A 19,523-nucleotide genomic window follows, 5' to 3' on the forward strand; every position below is an offset into this window, starting at 1 on the left:
GGACTCTCTGCTGTCCCTCGCTGTGGCTGAAGGCAGTGGCCATTCCCCAGGATGGCCTGCGTGTGGCTTTGTTAGAGGAGCAGAGCCAGGGGAAAGGGAAGAATTTCTTATTCCCGTGAGGAAAGTGGGTGCCCTACAGCCCCAGGCATTTCAGAAAGCGATTAGAGTGGGGCTTTGGGGTGGGGGTGAGGAGTGAGAATTTTAAAGGCTCCATGTGCAAACAAGTGTCTCCTCCTGGTCACACAGGTACAGGGCCCACGAGGCAGCCGGGAAACAGGCTCTGAGTCTTGCGTGGAAGCGTGTGGGACGCGCAGCCTCGTGGCTCTCGAGGAAACGCGGTGGGCCACAGGCTGGTCGGGTTGCCGGGATGGCCATCAGACCCCGTCCCTGCCTGGCTCCGGCTCCGTTCTCACCGCTGCTTTCCTGGTGTGGGAGCAGCAGCCGCTCAGAAGCTCCAAGTTCTGGTTTTGTCAGCTGAGTCTGCGCATGCCTGGGCCGGTCCTGGTGATTCCGATTGGCCCAGCCCGAGTCAGCCTTCGGGTGTGTGGTCTGCGGTGACTGGCGGGTACGGATGCCAGGCGGGCCCACACGCCGTAGAACCTCGTGCCCTCCTGGCCCGCTGTTTCTTTGGCGTGTGTTGAATCATGCTCTTGCACGGTGCTGAGTCTGTGGCCCTGGGAAGAGCAGCTCCATGCATGGTCTCCAAGGGAAGGGCGGTAGCCGCAGCACAGCGATTACAAACGCAGACTCCAGATCCAGGCTGCCTGGGTTCAAATCCTGACTCGTCACAGACCAGCTGTGTGGCCTTGGGCAAGTTACCTCACCTCTCTGTGCTTCAGTTTTCTCCCCTATGAACTGGGGACAGTAAAGATACCTAATTTACAGGTTGTTGGGAGGATTTAGCCTCAGCCCATATAAGTTCTCCTTACCTGCTAGAAATCATCCTTTGTTTTATGCAGTGGTCTTTACATATGAAGGGAATTAACTTCTCATCTGTTAGATCTATGACAAATATTTTTTTCCCTAGATGATTGTCTGTCTTTGAGTTTGTTATGGTGATTTTTTTTTGCCTTGCAGAATATTATATTTATGCACTCAAATTTATTAGTCTTTTCTTATGACTTCTAGATTTTAATTTTTCCTTTTTCTGTCTTGTCGAGAAAGATCTTTCCTCATTTTATTTTTTGGATGTTTTAGGATTCAGTGCTTATAACAAGAAAAAGTTATTACATTAGTTTGTCAATATTGTGCTTGTTTCTTTTTCCTTCAGATTTTTCCTTGTTTGTATTGATGGCCCAACTCCATGAGGCAAAGTTCCTTAAAAGGCTAATATGGAAGGCACATTGTGAATTTTTTATGACTCTATGAAGACGTGAATTGATACTTAAATATAAGCTGTTGCTCAGGTAGAAGTCATTGTTTTGTGGGTTGAGTGAACGAAATGAAAAGCTTGGTTACCGGCACCGTGGATGGCCTTCAATCTACCCTTTCCTAACACCACATGGAATTTTTAAATTTTTATTTCTCTTCCTGAACAGAAAGACATTTGGCCAAGCAGGCTCATTTTGAATTGAGTGAAAGGAGTTTTAAAATGCAGCAAAGTTTTTGGAAAAAATTAACTTCCATGAATCCTACTGGGAATTTGTTTCATAACAACAATTTCACAACGCACTGTGCTGACTTCCTTGTGAAACGGGTTGTTTCTGAGTGCGGAGGGAAGTGGTGGGAGGCTCAGGGGTTTGTCTTGGCCTCTGTGCCCCTCAGAGCACGAGGCAGGTGTTGCAGAGAGCCTGCTCATGAGGTAGGTGTGGGTGGCACCGGCCAGGTCCGGGGACACCCGCGTCAGCCGCCCCAGGCCTCCGTGCAGCCTCCACAGTCACACTGTTCCGCGGTGACCACGTTACTGGGCACTGGTGAGGGCTTTTTCCTTTCCCAGGAGCCTGAGGACAGACACTGCAGGGCTTGGAGTTGTGCACTGCAGCCTCTCAGAGGTCCAGAAAGGTCCAGGCGCCTTCCAATTTTTTGGATATTCTTCTCTTAAAAAAATAAAATGGAGAAATTCCATACCAGGGTTTTAAAATGTATGCTGTGTTTTTCATGAATCCTGCGAGGGCTTTGAACTCACAAAGGTATAGTTGTCTTGATATATTGTCACAAGACATTTGAAGGACTTCTAACAGATGTGTTAATTCATAAGGCATCACAGAAAGGACGGTGGGCAATGAGACACCACCTTATACATGAATGACAAATGTCTTCTTTGAATTCAGTGACTCTCTAAGACTGTGTCCATAACCTCATGTGAAGATAAGGCCTAAAGTCTAAATTTGGCACCACTTGTAGAAATAAAGCCCAGGGCAAATACCCTTCTGCTTCTCTCCCCGGCCCACCGTCCCATCATGGGCCTCTTTGGACTAGTTCTGGGCACGTGTTCTCTCTCAGCACCACTGAACCCTCTCACCCACGTGCCTGGGCTGGGCTTGGCGGGGGTGAGACAGCTGGATGTATTTCCAGCTGTCACAGAGTCCAGGCAGGCAGCTAGTGTCACACACACAGACACACACACACACACACACAGGAGTTTACACACAAAGAAAGGTCAGGTGGGCAGATGCTGCTGGAGGCAAAGAAGTGGAAAAGAGAAAACCAGAGCTCCAAAATGCAGTGCTAGGGAGGCCCAAGCTCCACGGAGCCTCCAGCAAGGCCCTGCCCCAACTGCCCCTTCAGCAGAGAGCCCGGCCCCCAGACCAGTGGGCGTGAGTGCAGGACAGCGGTCGGGGTTGGGGCGGCACGCTCAGGAGCTGGGCTTTTGCAGTTCCTCTTTTTTTTTGAGACAGAGTCTCGCTCTGTCGCCCAGGCTGGAGTGCAACAGCGCGGTCTCAGCTCACTGCAACTTCTGCCTCCCCAGTTCAAACAATTCTCCTGCCTCAGCTCCCGAGTAGCTGGGACTACAGGTGCCTGCCACCACACCCGGCCAATTTTTGTGTTTTTAGTAGAGAGGGCATTTCACTATGTTGGCCAGGTTGGTCTCAAACTTCTGACCTCAGGTGATCCACTTGCCTTGGCCTCCCAAAGTGCTGGGATTACAGGCGTGAGCCACTGTGCCCGGCCTGCAGTTCCTCTTGTGGTGAAAAGATGGAGAAATCCTACATCAGGATCATAAAAATTGTACTGTTTTTCCATGTTTACATTGATCACAGTAGGTCTTTGGACCCACAAAGGTACAATATCTCATTGTCATAGTATACCGTAATATACTGCCACAGCACATTTGAGGGATGTTCTATCTGATTCTGGTGGCGGAGGCAGCATGAACTGATGGGTCAGTTCATTCATGCTAACATGCGTCACTCAGACTATTTGGTCCACATGGAATCCCTCCTTCCCCGCCGCATGGGCCTGGGGTCAGGACTTCCACAAATGTGCAGACTGGGGTCTTGAAAAAGGTTTCAGCTGCTGACCTCTCTGTGTTCAACTGGGAAATGAACAATTGCAGATATCAACAACCTTAAAAGTGTACTTCCCTTTGGCAAGAAATCCCCTCTTGGGAATGTATCCTAAAGGCATATAATCTGAGATATGCAAAAAAATTTGCTTCAAGTTCTGTTTGAAAATTTCTTCAAAATGTGGAACAAAACCTTAAGATCCAGTGACAGGGGACTGTTGTTTAAAAAAAGACTGTGGTGCTTGTTTAGAATGCACCGCTGTGCAGACATAAAAATGACAACGTGAAAGTGTATTTATGGACGCTGGAGGAAGTTCACGGTGGAGTAAATTTTATAGAAATGTTGTTTATAAACCAGTGTGCCTGAGATGGTTCATGTCTTTGTAAAATCTATTTATAGAAAAGGCTTAGGAAGGAGCCACCCTAACCACGTTGCTGGAGGAATAGGAGAGAAACCTGGAGGGTGTAGGTCTTCACATTTGCACGCTCCCAGTGGGGACTGCAGCGATCGTCCTCCGTCACTGGTGACCTTGAGTGAACTAGCCTCAGTTCCTGCATCTGTATAATGGGGATGAAGCAGGATTTTTGTACTTTTTAAAAGGCGAGAGTTCATTTCAAACTCCTAGAAAAGTGCTGGCGCTATGTGAGCCCTTAATAAACATGTGCAAATATTACTGTCTGGATTTTCTGAACTGAACACACACTGCCTTTAGAATGGGGACAACACACTTTTCGAATAAAAAATAGAAAGCAAAGAGAACCACGTGCTTCTGAGAAGTCGAGTCCCCTGCTCTCTGGGAATAACTGATTTTGTGACTTTCCTCTCCTCAGGGGTCACATTTTCTTTCTTCTGGAAGACACAAGGAGAACAGTCTAGACCAATCCCTTCTGCGTATGGGGGACAGGTCATCTCCAATGGGTTCAAAGTCTGCTCCAGCGACGGCAGAGGCTCCGTGGAGCTGTACACGCGGGACAATTCCATGACATGGGAGGCCTCCTTTAGCCCCCCAGGTGAGTGACAGCATCGGCCCCGGGAGGCTCTGCCTGGAGGTGATGTGGGAGGCCTCCTTCAGCCCCCAGGTGAGTGACAGCGTCGGCCCCGGGAGGCTGTGCCTGGAGGAGTGGAGTCCTCTCTCAGAATGGGATGCTGAGGAGCCCAGCACAGCCCAAGGAGCCCAGGGATGCTGCTGCCTCCTGGCACCTGAGCTCCTTTCCTTTAAGGTTGCTGGGGAGGTGCACGGGGAGAGGCAAGGATGTGCCCTTGGTAAGTCGCCTTTGGGTGGTGCAGAGCCCGGGCTCCGTCTGCCCATGCGCTGTGACTGCTGTGGGTTACCTGACCACACTGAGCTTCAGTGACGACACCTGTGACGTGCAGATGATATTAACTGTAATTACCTCACGGTTTTCAGGAAATTAAGCTGCAGATGCGGTGTGCAAACTGCAAGCAGTGGTTACATTTCTCCTTCTTTTCCTTCTCATTTTCCCTCTTCCTCCTCATCCTCCTCCTTTTTCTCTCATATTCTTTGTCTCTTCCTCTTTCTCTTCCTCCCCCTCCTCTTCTTCCTTCTTCTTAGTGGTATAGACTCGAAATTGTTTAAAGCATGACGAGAAGAAGCTTTTGGAGAGAGAGGCTGAAGATCCAGGGAGCAGAGGAAGGGGCTGGGGGAGAGGGCGTGAAGCGCTGGGCTGTGTGTGGTCTTGGAGGAGGGAGGGGCCCTGGATGTGTGGGAAGAGGACAGGGGTCCCTGCACATTGGCTGAGTTTGCAGGTGGGTGTTGAGACACGGACATGGGGTAGGAAGCCACAGAGGCTGACGAAGGTCTGAAGTGGAAGCTGGAGAAGGGGAACAGGTGGCCGGGGATGCAGAAGGACTCAGGGTGGCATGGAGTGGGGGCCTAGTCAGGACTGGAGCCCAACAAGGGAAGGACAGAGGTGAAGGGGGAAGCACAAAAGCCTAGGATGGTCTCGTGGCAGGAAACATCTTTGATGTATTTAAGGGAAATCCATTTTCTGGCTCATTCTTAAGGGAGGCTGCATGGCCCAGTTATTAAAAAGCGTGAACTCTGGAGCCAAACAGGCTGGATCAAATCCCGCCTCTGGACGTTGGTAGTTGTGTGAACCTGGGCACCTTCCCTAACTACCCTATGCCTCAGTTTCCTTATTCATAATATGACAGTAATAGCAGTATCACATCATAGGGTGGCTGTGAGAACTAAGTGGGCTGCATAAAGCCTGGAACGATGACACAGTGGGCCCAGTAGGTGTTTGCCTTTTTCTGTGGATGCTCGGTGTGCTCTGACCAGCTTGTACCTCCACCTCTGTAAGGAGGGGCGATTCAGCAGACACCTGCTTCGAATTTGCCCTCTGTGATCCCTAAGGTCAGAAATAATCTCTGCCTCCCTACCCTGACACAGAACCATCTGAACCTTGTCCGTGACCCTCCTGTTCCACTTGCTATCAGAGTCCGATTGCAAGCATCTTATCTCTGTGCTCCTTGGGGCTGGTGGAACATGGTTTCAGGCACCCAGTAGGTTCTCTGACCTTGAACGTGCTTTAAGGTAAAGCCTGCTCAACTCTGGCCGCTTTTCCACCCAGGGAAAGGGTGAGAATTAGAAACGCTTCTGGCTGGCAATATGCTCTCTTTTGTGCATTGGAGGCGTTTGTTATTCTTGCTTTAATAATAATACTTTGGACCAACCTAGGATCCAAGCATGCTCCAGAGACTCAAAATTATCAGAAAGTTGCACAATCTTGAGCAAGAAGCCCTGATGTCACTCTGGGTGATCTGAGATGCATGGCTGGCTGGAGGCGATGCGTGTCCTTCAAAAGCACCGTGCTGTTCCTTCCAGCAGCAAACTCAGGAGGACGGCTTACCACACACGCTGGCAGAACGAAGGGGACCCTTTGTGGGGGAAGTGACAGTCAAAGTCTGATGAACATTCTTGTTGATGAGCGTGGTTCTTGTGCCAGAGACAAGAGTAACACAAAAGTTGGCTGATGGAGGTTCCTGAATGAGCAGGGAGGTTGGTCTTCCCCCCAACTCACTCCCATGTTGGTTAACATTATACGCCCTCGCTTAGAGCAGAGGCTGATGCCGATGGCCTGTGGGCTGAGTTGGGTCCCCAGATGCGTTTTATGGTCCTATATTGTGATTGCCTAGGCCATGTTTGTCAGAAAAAGATTTGGAATGATTTACGATCATTAGTAATGATTTTATTTTAAAATTAAGATTTTCCAATTTCTCTTGGAAATAAAAAGACTGGCAAGGCAGGCTGTTCATCTCTCAGGTTACTGGTCGGGGAGGTGAGTGGGGGCCACCTCCCTGTGATGGGGCAGCCACCCTTCCATGCACCGCAGTCAGCACAGAAGCTGCGTCCTCAGGAAAAGTCTGTTGCTGTGCTTACCCGCCCTCGGCCTCTGCAGACTGGCTTTGTGGGCGCCACAGAATGCCTATATTGCTGTTAGATTTTAATAGACTTTGTTTTTTAGAACAGTTTTAGATTCACAGAAAAATTGAGTGCAGAGTTCAGAGAATTTGGTACTCCACCTCCACACATGCACGCTTCCCCACCATGGACATTCCCCACCAGAGTGATCCATTTGTTACATTTGATGAACCTACAGTGACACATCATTGTCACCCAAGGTCCATAGTTCACATTAGCTCTTGGTGTTGTACATTCTATGAGTTGGTGAGGTAGATCTTTTGCCCATTTTAAAACTTGGATTTTCTCTTTCTTTCTTTCTTTCTTTCTCCTTCCTTCCTTCCTTCCTTCCTTCCTTCCTTCCTTCCTTCCTTCCTTCCTTCCTTCCTTCCTTCCTTTCTTTCTTCTTTCCTATCCCTTCCCTTCCTCTCCCCTCCCCCTCCCCTCCCCTCCCTTACCTCCTTCCCTCCCCTCCGCTCCCCCTCCCTCCCTTCCTTCTTTCCTTCCTTCCTTCCTTTCTTCCTTCCTCCCTCCCTTTCTTCCTCCCTTCCTCCCTTTTTTCCCTCCCTCCCTTCCTTCTCTTTCCCTTCCTCCCTTCTGTTCCTCCCTTTCTCCCTCCCTTCTTTCCTTTCTGTCCTCCCTTCCTTCCTTCTTTCCCTTCCTTCATTCCTTCTTTCCTTTGTTCCTTCTTGCCTTACATCCTCCCTTGCTCCCTTCCTTCCTTCTTTCTTTTCTCTCTCTCTCTCTCTATCTCTTTCTTTCTTTTTCTTCTTTCTTTTTCTTTCTGAAAAAGAAAGAAAAGGCTGGAGCACAGTGGTGCAATCATAGCTTACTGCAGCGTTTAACTCCTGGGCTCAGGTGATCCTCTCACCTCCGTTGCCCAAGTAGCTGGGATTACGAGCATGTGCCACCATGTCTCGCTAGTTTTTTTTTATTTTTTTATTTTTTGTACAGTTAAGGTCTTACTTGGTTGCCCAGGCTGGTCTCAAACTCCTGGCTTCAAGCGACCTTCCCATCTCAGCCTCCCGAATTGTGGATTGTTTGTTTTCTTACTGTTGAATTTTAAGAGTTTTTGGGTATATTTTGGATAATAGTCCTTTATCATGTCTTTTGCAAATATTTTCTCCCCATCTGTGGCTTGTCTTTGATAGTGTCTTTCACAGAGCAGACATTTCTAGTTGTAAGGAAGTCCAGCTTGTCAATTATTTCTTTCATGAATTGTGCCTTTGGTGTTGGATCTAATAAACCATCACTAAACCCAAGGTCATCTAGATGTTTTTCCTATGTTATCTTCTAGGGGTTTTATAGTTTTGCATTTTATTTTAGACCTATAGTCCATTTTGAACTAATTTTTATGACAGGTTTAAGATTTTTTTTTTTTTGAGATGGTGTTTGGCTCTTGTTGTCCAGGCTGGAGTGCAACGGGGTGATCTCGGCTCACTGCAACCGCTGCCTCCCAGGTTCAAGCAATTCTTCCTGCCTCAGCCTCCTGAGTAGCTGGGATTACAGACGCCTGCCACCATGCCCAGCTAATTTTTTGTATTTTTAGCAGAGACAGGGTTTTGCCATGTTGGCTAGGCTGGTCTCGAACTTCTGACTTCAGGTGATCCACCTGCCTCGGCCTCCCAAAGTGCTGCTGGGGTTACAGGCGTCAGCCACCACGCCCGGCCAAGATTCTCTCTCTTTTTTTGAATGTGGATATTCAGTTGTTGCAGCACAATTTGTTGAAAAGACTCTGTTCCATTGTACTGCCTTTTCTCCTTTGTCAAAGATTGGTCGACTGTATTTTTATTGGTCTATCTCTGGGCTGTCTATTCTGTCCCACAGATCTATTCTTCTGTTTTTTTCCAATGCCACACTGTCTTGACTACTGTAACTTTTTATAGTAAATCTTGAAATTGGGTAGTGTTGTTCCTCCAATGTTGTTTCTCTCCTTCAATATTGTATTGGCTATTCTGGCTCTCTTCCTCTACATAGTTTATCAATATCCACAAAATAACCTGATGAGATTTTGATTGGGATTGTGTTGAAGATATAGATCAATTTGGGAAGAACTGACATCTTCACAACATTGAGTCTTTCTATCCATGAATATGGAATATCTCTCTGTTTATTTAGTTCTTGTTTAATTTCTTTCATCAGAGTTATATAGTTTTCTTCATATATTGCTTATAAATGTATTGTTAAAATATATGTATTTCTTTTTCCTTTTTTGGCACCAATGACAATGATAATGTGTTTTTTAATTGTAAATTCGACTTATTTGTTGCTGGCAGATGGAGAGCAATTGACTTGTATATTAACTTTGTAGCCTGTAATCTTGCTATGCTCACTCATTAGTTTCAGCTTTTTTGTTGATTCTTTTGGATTTTCTACATAGACAATCATGTCATCTGTGAATAAATATATTTTTATTGCATCCTTCCCAATATGTATATTCTTATTTCCTTTTTTTGCCTTATTGCATTAGTTAGGCCTTTCAGTACAATGTTAAAAAGGAGTGGTAAGAGGGGACATCCTTGCCTTGCTCCTGACCATTTTTTTCTTAACTGAGCTTATGGTCTGATTGGTTGGCTCTTGTGTCCTGGCATTTTTCAAATATTTTAATCACACTTGCTTGTGGGCATTTAAATTTGTAACTAGTATGTTAAAATAACAAGGAGTCTCCTTGAACTGCTTTTGGAATTTAGGGCATAGGGATAAAAAGATAATGTCTTTCCTGTGCTCCAAAGGACTGGGGAAAGTCAGGTCTGTGTTATACCTTGTGAGAAACCCGTGCACGGGGAGCTCATTCCCACAGCACTCAGAAGGGCGATCTTCACTCTTTTCCAGGCCCCTATTGGACTCATGTCCTATTTACATGGAAATCCAAGGAAGGCCTGAAAGTCTACGTCAACGGGACCCTGAACACCTCTGACCCGAGTGGAAAAGTGTCTCGTGACTATGGAGAGTCCAACGTCAACCTCGTGATAGGGTCTGAGCAGGATCAGGCCAAGTGTTATGAGAATGGCGCTTTTGATGAGTTCATCATCTGGGAGCGGGCCCTGACTCCGGATGAGATCGCCATGTACTTCACTGCTGCCATTGGTCAGTGAGTGTGAAGGGCTGGGGCAGATCTGCTGTCTGTTCCCAGGGTATCTGCCTCCTTTCTTCCCACTCTCCTGTTACAGCTATCAGCACTGCAGGCATGAGACGTGTCCTACTGAACCTTATAAACACAGTTGTGTGTTAGAACACCTGTTCCCTGAGATAGACAAGTTAATAATTTACTAGAGATGCTCTGAGATGAATATTGTTTTGTTGATCATCACAAGGTTTTGAGTTATATGTGACGGAGGATTATAGAAGGCTTTGGATAGCAAATATTCCAGGTCCATTAGTGATTTTGATCAACAAATGTTAACTGTGTGCCTCCCAGGGGCTATACTCTGATGGGCCCTTGGAAACCCCCCAAGATACCTCTTCCTACTCAACACAGGGCAGTTGTTCAGGGCAGGGACCTGTGGGTAGGTGGACTGGGGTTCAAATATTCATTGTGCCATAATGAGCCATGAGATTTTGGGAAGTCATTTTTAAAAATTGAGGTCAATCCATATAACATAAACATAACCATTTAAACATGAACAATTCAGTAGCACTTGGTACATTCACAGCGCTGTGCAGCTGCCACCTCTACCTGGTTTGGAAACATTTTCATCCTCCCAACAGGAAACCCCGTACCCAGGGAGCACAGTCACTCCCCGTCGTCCCCTCCCCCAGACTCTGGCAACCACTAATCTACTTTCTGTCTTTACCTATTCTGGAGATTCCACATACACGGAAATGTGTAATGTATAACCTTTTGGTCTTAATCTCTCAGCTTTTTTTTGCTCTGTTAAATGGATAAAAATACAACTGCTCCCTCTCTGGGGGTGGTGTTGGGATCATAAAATGAGAAAAGGTCTGTAAGGTCATTAGCACAATGCCTGGCATATGGCAAGAATTCAAGGGCTCTTAGCTGTTTTTAAAATCAATATTCACCTTCCCCCTACAATTCCATTTTCATTTTGCCCACAAGTGAATGCACCATTTTCCCCCCACTGGGTTTCTTTAGTTCCACATAAAATAATCTGCTAAAAAATGACAGCCCCCGTGTAGGCATTCACAAACACGTGGCTGCTGCTTCACTGGCACCCAGCACAGCGGGTGTCAGGACCGGAGGAGAAAGGCCTGAGTTCCAGACGCTGCCTGCTCTCGTTCCGCTTCTGACATTGAGTCCCTCCGTTGTTAGGACTCTGTTGATTGTATGAGAGAAAACCCAATTCGAAATAACTTTAGCCAAGAAAGGCATGTGTTTCTTTTTCATTTCTTGCAATGGGAGCTCCAGGGGAAACTCTGGTTCAGAACTGGTTTGGTCCAGGTGCTCACATGATGTCAGTGGCAATCTCTGCGTTTGACCTTGCCCTCTTTTGTGTTAGCCTCCTCCTGGTGCCAAGGTGGCCGTCATGCTTCTAGGGTTGCATCCTCAGCCCTCAGCAGCCTCTGTGGAAAAGAGGGAGCTTCTTTCTCTTATCACCTCCCATGCCGGGGCTGGGCAGGACTCACTTTGGCTCACATTGACCCATGCACCTTCCATGAGTCATTTTCTGTGTCTGGGTGTGCAGAATATGCCGACTGGCTTCGGTCTGGGCGGTAGTCCCCACCCTCAGCCCCCTTGAAATGACAGTGAGGTCAGCCTTATCCAGAACATGTGGAGGAGAGGGGACTCCCAGGGGACAATCAGGGATGCTGGTCTCAGAAGGAACAGATGCTGTGTGGGCAAAACAGCCTGTGTCCACTACAGCTTTAGATATTTACATCTTCCAGCTTCCACCCAGGAAAACAGAATGCATTCCCTCTCCCAGCACTGACAGAGGGCAAATTATAGTGTCCTTCAGAAGAAAAAAAGGGATCAATCTACTGCATTTTATTGCCTAAGGTTTAGAGTTGTCACTTTGAAACCAAGTTATCACTTGTATTTATGTTATGAAAAGCCTCAGACAAATCCTGCCCTCCTGACAGTTTACTTGTTTTAGTAACACTGGAAAGAGGGGCCCTTGTTTCTGGTTCTTGTTCTCGTCAGAGCAAACTCTCTTCGCCAGAACCGGAACTGAACCAGAACTGGATCTACCAGAATCCCATCTCACCTGGTGACCTGGTCCTGAAGACAAGGCATATAATGTAAAGCATGTATAGGAGAATGGCTCTTAAAGTCCCTGGAAGGCCTGTGTGGGGCCCAGTCTACCACTGCTCAGTGAGTCCAACACAGCCGAGTTCAGGGCAGCCATGCAGAGTGACAACTGGAACTGCAATCCAGCCTGCTCCCAGCCAGGCCGGGCCTCAGTGGGGACATGGCCACACAAGTAGGTAGAAGTCTTTCTTCACATGAAGATCTGTCTGCATTTGAAGCCGTGCTGGGGCTGTAGGTGCCCAGAGGGGGTCTTTTTCTGAGTGATCTGGCCAGAGGGGAAACCCTCCTCTAATCTCATGAGCCAGAGCTGGCACCATTTGTTGACCGGTCTGTCCAGGTGTGGTGGCCTTTCCTGATACAAAGGCACAGTGCTGACCGTCTGTCACCCTGGCCAGGTGTCCCCTCTCCCCCACCACTGGAATGGACAGCAGCTCTTTCTGTAGAGGAGGAAGGAGGTTGTGTTCAGAGCCGTGCAATCTGAAAGCATGTGTCTTTGGGCCCTGGAAGCACACTCAGCACATGGGAACTGGGACCGACTGAGGACCTGGCAGATTCTCATTTTCATTCCAGTCTCCGTGGTCATTGCTTGCAAGGGTAGGCAGGATCGCTGGACCGATTTTCACCATCCCTCACTCTGCTTTGTGGACACACACGAGTTAAATGTGAGTTTGACATGACTCCTCTGTAACTCATTGGCACCTGAGGAGTGAATGTCACTCTAACTTGGAGAACAGAGTGGTGCTAGGGTCCAGTTCTCTCGGCAGCGTCACACCTTCTGCGTTCACCAGCGGCCCAACCCCACCCAAACCCAAGGGCTCAGTCACTCTTGCAGCCAGCCAGGGGTGATGATGTCATTTCCTCAGCTCATCCAAAGCAACTTCAAGAGATTTTCCGAAAATGAAGTAGAATATCTGGTTAAGTCTGTGTTCTCATCAGGAAATAGCAGGATTAGAAATAGTTGGGGATGAACGGGCAGAGAACAGCAAATCTTGGCTTAGTCTTCAATCTTAAATGTCTTTATTGTTTGTAATTATTCATCATTAACCCCATGCGGGCTGAGTGCAAAAGATAGCTGGAATCCTTGGGCTAGAAGGGGCTCAGGAAGACAGTTTTCTCCACTGCATTACTGAGGCCTATTCTCACCTCATCGATCTCGGAGGAGGCGCTCTCAGGGCTCCTGTCTGTGCTGGCCCAGCGAGTTGCAGCCCTCCCCATTTTATTTCCAACCAGTCTGGATGCAATTGAAATCTATTTCTTTTGGTTCTTTATTTATTTGAAATTGGTAATCCTTGTACAAAATCATCTTTTGATATGCTGACTTGCACGAAGGGTGTTCAAAAGCGATTGAGAATACAAATAGAAAAGTTATGTGACCTGGGAAAATCCATATGGCCGACCCATTCAGCTGATTTCTTAGTCCATAATTTATCTCGAGCAACATTCCGACTCAAAACGTTCTCAGCCTCTCTTCCATGTGTCTGAAGCCGGTGCATTTTTAATGAGGACAGGTCTTCCTTGTGGTGAAAAAAGTGACCATGTTTTAGTCCTTAATCCAGCATTATTTTTTCCAGGAAAGCAAGCTTTATTGTCTTCAACGCTGCCAGGCCTCTCCGTGACACCCACAGCAAGCCCCACGGTGAGCAGATGCGTCTTCCTTGGCCCCCCCCCGCCCCCCGCTGACATCCTTCTGCTTGGGCTGTTTGCTGGGAGAGAGAAAATTCCATCAGGTGTCTGGGCTCTTTGTCATCGGCAGTACATTGTCTGGGAAGAAATAACAAATGGAGGCGAAGCCAACTGCAGTACTAATTCTTGGTGCTAAGAGTGACTGAGGGGAAAACTCTCAGTTCCTGCCACCAGGAGCCTCAGGTGCCCAAAAGGAAATGCCGTGGGTGCCGTGGGCCGTGGGCTCCATGAGTGGGGAGTGAGGAACCTGCCCCGCTTGGCTTCTCTTTGTGCCCTTTTCGTTTGATGTGAGAGGAAAAGCTCAATTCATAGAGAAAAATTCTTGTCTGGAATTAGTGTTTGTAATCAAAGAACTGTCCTTTCTTGAGAATGTTAATATAATAGTGAGTGCACGACTCTGACCTATCTGCTTGGGTTCAAATCCAAGCTGTACCACTTATTTTTGTGTAAGCCTCTCTGTGCTTAGTTTCATCCATCAAATGGGGACTTATTTCATAAGGTGGTTGTGAGGATGAAATGTTAATACAAGCAAAATATTCACAAAAGTGTGAGGTACATAGTAGAAGCTATATTACTATCATGGTATAAAAACATTTGACCAGCTGGATGTGGTGACTGCGCCTGTAGTCCCAGCTGCTCAGAAGGCTGAGGCAGGAGGATTGCTTGAGTCCAGCCTGAGCAACATAGTGAAACCCCATCTCTATAAATAAAAAAAGAGGAGCCAGGCACAGTTGCTCATGCCTGTAATCCCAGCAATTTGGGAGGCTGAGGCAGGAGGATCACTTGAGATCCGGAGCTCAAGACCAGCCTGGCCAGCATGGTGAAACCCTGTCTCTACTAAAAATACAAAAATTTAGCCGGGCATGGTGATGCATGCCTGTAGTCTCAGCTACTTGGCAGGCTGAGGCAAGAGAATCGCTTGAACCCAGGAGGCAGAGGCTGTAGTGAGCCGAGATAGGCAGAGGCTGCAGTGAGCTGAGATTGTACCACTGCATTCCAGCCTGGGCAACAGAGCAAGACTCAGTCTCAAAAAAAATAAATAAATAAAAAAATAAAAAAATAAAAAAAGCATTCAACCCAGAGTAGGACACATTAAACTTCTGTATAATATTTAGATTTTAGTTCTTAGTAGAAACTCATGTTGCCAATTTCTTTCAGATGCCCACAGATGCCTACCATTCCATCATAGCCAACCTGACAGAAGACGGAAAAGCCTTCCGAAGTCCCGGAGTTATCCTGAGTCACCTCCAAAATGTGTCCCTCAGCTTACCCAGTAAGCCCCTCTCGGAGCAGGCGGCCTTGAATCTCACCAAGGTAAGGCTGTTTGATGTCTGTGTCTGGTGGACCAGGGGTGGCACCCTCACCGGGACCATAGGTGTTTCTGTTTGACCTAGGTTGAGTTTTTAAAAAGCAGGAACTTGGCCAGGTGCGGTGGCTCACGCGTGTAATCCCAGGACTTTGGGAGGCCGAGGTGGGCGGATCACAAGGTCAGCAGATCGAGACCATCCTGGCTAACACAGTGAAACCCTGTCTCTACTAAAAATGCAAAAAATTAGCCTGGAGTGGTGGTGGGCGCCTGTAGTACCAGCTACTCGGGAGGCTGAGGCAGGAGAATGGCGTGAACCCGGGAGGCGGAGCTTGCAGTGAGCTGAGATCACGCCACTGCACTCCAGCCTGGGCAACACAGCAAGACTCCATCTCAAAAAAAAAAAAAAAAAAAAAAAAAGCAGGAACTTTTACTTAAAAGTTTGGGTTTCAGGCTTCTCATGAATGACCAGCTGGTGTGGCCCTTCTGGCCAGCTCTGTACAGCTCAGTGGAGCCTCCTTTAGGGGCACTTGAGTCTTTGCTGTGGTTTCCCAATGCCCAACCTGCCTGGTCCCCCCTGTGCAGCCACCTGGCCCCCGTGGGTGTGTGGGTTGGCGACTCCTAGTCTAAATAAACTCTGCTACCTCCTGGCAACAGGTAAAAGGTGGAGGGGCCTCACTGGCAGATCCAGCCATGGGGCGTGGACCACAGCCTGTGCACAGTGGGAATCCCCAAAGCTATCTAAACACTTAGAGAATGCAACATTTATGGCATTAAAATCAATATGCTTTCTCTTTTTACTCCTCCAAATAGTTTCCAGGTGAAGGCAGAGGGTGGATCGTGGGCTCTCGTGGCCTTGCTGTCTTCTGTTTCAGGGCTAGGGCTTGTCTTGGTGGATGCGAAGACAGAAGGGGTTTTGAGACTGGCTCACCTTGAAAGCATAGCATATGGGTTAGGAGCAGGGTAGATGGAGCCCCACCGCTGCATTGACCTTTGATCTGCAGTTACTCTGTGGCCTTGGTCAAGTGACATAACATCTCTGCCTCACTTGGCTCCTCTGAGATGTGGAGGAAATAATGACAGCGCCCACTTCATCAGGGATAAGTGGGTTCCTATGTGCACAGAACAGTGCTCGGTACGGGGTGAGCACTTTTCAAGTGTTCTCAATTCTTACTGATTTCCTTGCTGAAGTCATACCCAAAGAAGCACATGCAGAGAAATGTGTTCAGGGACTTGAGACATCTTGGAATGGAGGGAGGTTGCCGTCAGCTTTTCTGTCCACGGAAGAGAAGTTAGACTTCCCAGATTTCATTCATTCATTCATTTATCATTCATTCATTCATTCATAGAACATGCTGGATTCTGGGGATTCAGGATGACCAAGTGCTACTACTCCCTGCTTTCAAGAGGCTCAGGGTTGAGGGAGTGATGGCAGGTCACAGAGTCTGAGAGGGCCTTGAAAGGGAACCACATGGAGCTGCGGGACTCAGCAGTTCTGGAGTCAGAGAGACCTGACTTTGACCCCAGCTCCACCACTCCCGGCTCTGTGTCCGTGGGCAGGTTATTTAACCTCAGCACACCTGCTTGCCCACTGTGACATGGGGACAATGAGATCACCCACATCTCTCACGTGCTTCTGGCTGGGAGCTACAGAACCCTTTGCTTAGCGGACTTGGACTTCAGGCCGTGTACTTGCTTCAGGCAACAGGAAGCCCAGAGGTGGGAATCCTAGGATTCACTCACTCAGTATTCACTCACTGCAGGGGCTGGATAGGCACCACTACAATTCTCTCGGCACTCGGCCCCTTTCTCGCCCAGCTGCAGGTCCCCAGCACCCTCGCCTTACCCTAGAACATCCAGAAGGGAAAGAACGAGTCGGGGGACTCCCTACCAGTCAGGGGGAAATGTTTCCCATGGTTCCCTTTGCTGAGACTGCCCCCTTCAAATCTCACTGGCCAGAGCTGGGCCACATGACCACACCTGGACCAATCACTAACCAAGGGGAGTGTGATTGGCCACTGGCTCAGCCAATCATGAAGGAGCTCTGGGGTGTGGCCAAAGGCTGTCCAGTGTGGGAGCACTTCCGGGTTCCGAAGGGACGGGTCCTCTGGGTGTTGGGTGGAAAGAGTGGGTGTAGACAAGCTGGAAGGTCCTTATGCATGTACGCACAGGAGCGGGTGTGAGACACTGAGACAGGGCTTGGTATGCAGTAAGTGCTTGATAAATACTAACACTCTTGTTTTTATTGAGATGGGCTACCAGGGGTCACGGTGACAAGCGGTGCCTTCTATGCGGTTAGCACTTAATAAACGCTCACACTTCGGGCACTAGTGCTCTGCCTCTAGCTAAGGTATGCAGTCGGGGCTTAATGCCCACTCTGGGCACTGGCGCCCCCTCCCCTCTAGCCGTGGTACACAGTCAGCGCTCAATAAACCCCCACTCTGGGCATGGGCGCCCTCCCCTCTGACTAGCCATGGGTACCCTGAAGCATCCTCAGGAACGTGCAGCAGACACTTAGCAGGCTCCCTCTGTGTTTCCGGGTGTCTAGGGAAGGAGGGAGTCCAAGCGAGGATTAATTAATTAGACGAATGTTGATTAAACACCCACTTGTGTGTGGGTTGCTTCATTAATTATAAAATGGATGGCTTAATGAGCCACAGTTGCATTCTCATGAGTGGGTTCACTGATGACTTTATTAATTGAGCACATCGTGCAGCCTCCGCTCTCTGCCAGCTGCTGGGCTTGGTGCTGGGGATGTGTGATGGATATGCCGGGCATTGCCCCTGCCCTCATGGGGCTTGTGGCCTAGGGCGTGTCCAGTTCTCTGGAAAGCTGCCTGTGGGGTGCTGGTCCTAAAGGTCACCCCTCAGAATCTTGTAGAAGTGTGTGTCCTGCCCTAGAGCAGGCCTGGAGCCACTGTGGCCCGCCGCCTGCCTGGCTCTGTGATCTCTTCCTCACTGGCTAGAAGGGTCTATCTCGCACCTGACACTGTAGTGGCAGCAGTTAACTGTGTCATTGTGGCCCACACCACCCAGCAGGTCCCTGAACTGAGTGTGATACAAGTTGCTTTCTTTTTTCTTTATTTCTTTTTTTTTTTTTGAGATAGAGTCTCGCTCTGTCACCCAGATTGGAGTGTAGTGGCATGATCTTGGTTCACTGCAACCTCTGCCTTCTGAGTTCAAGCGATTCTCCTGCCTCAGCCTCTCAAGTAGCTAGGACTACAGGCGTGCACCACTACACCTGATCAATTTTTGTATTTTTAGTAGAGAGAGGGTCTCACTGTGTTTCTCAGGCTGGTCTTGAACTCCTGACCTCAAATGATCCTGTCTCAGCCTCCCAAAGTGCTGGGATTACAGGTGTGAGCCACCGCGCCTGGCCCCATTCTACAAGTTTCTATGGTGTCCTGGCTTCTCACCTGTCCACTAGCAGCTGGACAGGAAAATGGCAAGGAATCATTTCCTGTGTTGTACCATGAGGTGCTGATTAGCTACGTGTGGCTCGTCCAACTAGAGATGTGCTGTGACTGTGAGATGCACACTGGATTTCTAAAACTTTGTGCAAAGAAAAGGGAAATATCTAATTAGTGATTTCATATGGATTCTGTATTGAAATGATAATATTTTAGGTTTTTGAGCTAAGTAAAATACATTATTAAAATTAATTTTACTTTTTTTTTTCCTACTTCTTAAAAGGTGCTGGCTGCTAGAAAATTTAAAATGGTAAATGTGGCCCATATTATGTTTCTATGTGACAGACTGCTCTGGATCAAGAGTCAGCAGACTATGGCCCTTGAGCCAAATCTGGTCCATTGCTTGCTTTTGTAAATAAAGTTTTATTCATGCATGCCCATTTGTTTGCGTATTATCTGCGGCTGCTTTTGCACTGCCATGGCAGAGTTGAGTGTTTGTGACACAGGGCATGGCCCTTGAGGCCTGACCTCGTTCCTGTGTGACCCTTTAAGAAGTTTGCTGCCCCTGCTCCAGCTCAGTGAAGACAGGATGGTGATTATCCCCTACTTCATTAATACTTAAGGCCTTGCACTCTAAGGTCTCAAAAAATATTTATCTCATAAAGATAAATGAATGAACGATGAGTTTTGATGATGTGTTCTCTAAGTATTTAGTGTCTCAGAGTGTGGAAGAAGGTGAGTATTCTGGAGATGGCGGTTTAGTGGAAATATGGGAGATTTTGGTCAGCCTCTAAGTTTAATTTTGGTGCTGGTAGTTGGAGACACACAGTGAAGAGCGTGTGTGAATAATGCAGATGAGTGGAACGGACGTGAGGGCGTGAGGCAGTGGGGATGGCGGGGTCTGGAGTGGGCTGGGGACACATCTACTAAGGCGGTGCCACTCGGCTGTGGTCAATTATGGTTTTATGGGAATGTGGGCTAAGGCGGTGCCACTCGGCTGTGGTCAGTTATGGTTTTATGGGAATGTGGGCTGGGGGTGTCCAAGC

The 19,523-nt window shown here is 48.0% G+C and overlaps 1 protein-coding gene across 2 annotated transcripts in view; it reads left to right on the top strand.

The window, feature by feature from the left end:
• ADGRD1 (adhesion G protein-coupled receptor D1) overlaps nt 1-19,523 on the top strand; it is a 189,233-nt gene that overhangs the window by 24,244 nt on the left and 145,466 nt on the right. For both annotated transcript variants that reach the window (XM_050747690.1, XM_050747689.1), the window contains 4 exons: nt 4,277-4,456; nt 9,703-9,957; nt 13,651-13,715; nt 14,921-15,076. In XM_050747690.1, the coding sequence (XP_050603647.1) occupies nt 4,277-4,456; nt 9,703-9,957; nt 13,651-13,715; nt 14,921-15,076 (656 nt within the window). The remainder of the gene's footprint in view (nt 1-4,276; nt 4,457-9,702; nt 9,958-13,650; nt 13,716-14,920; nt 15,077-19,523) is intronic.

The sequence above is a fragment of the Macaca thibetana genome, chromosome 11 (genome assembly GCF_024542745.1).
Source record: "Macaca thibetana thibetana isolate TM-01 chromosome 11, ASM2454274v1, whole genome shotgun sequence".
Classification (NCBI taxonomy): Eukaryota; Metazoa; Chordata; class Mammalia; order Primates; family Cercopithecidae; genus Macaca; species Macaca thibetana.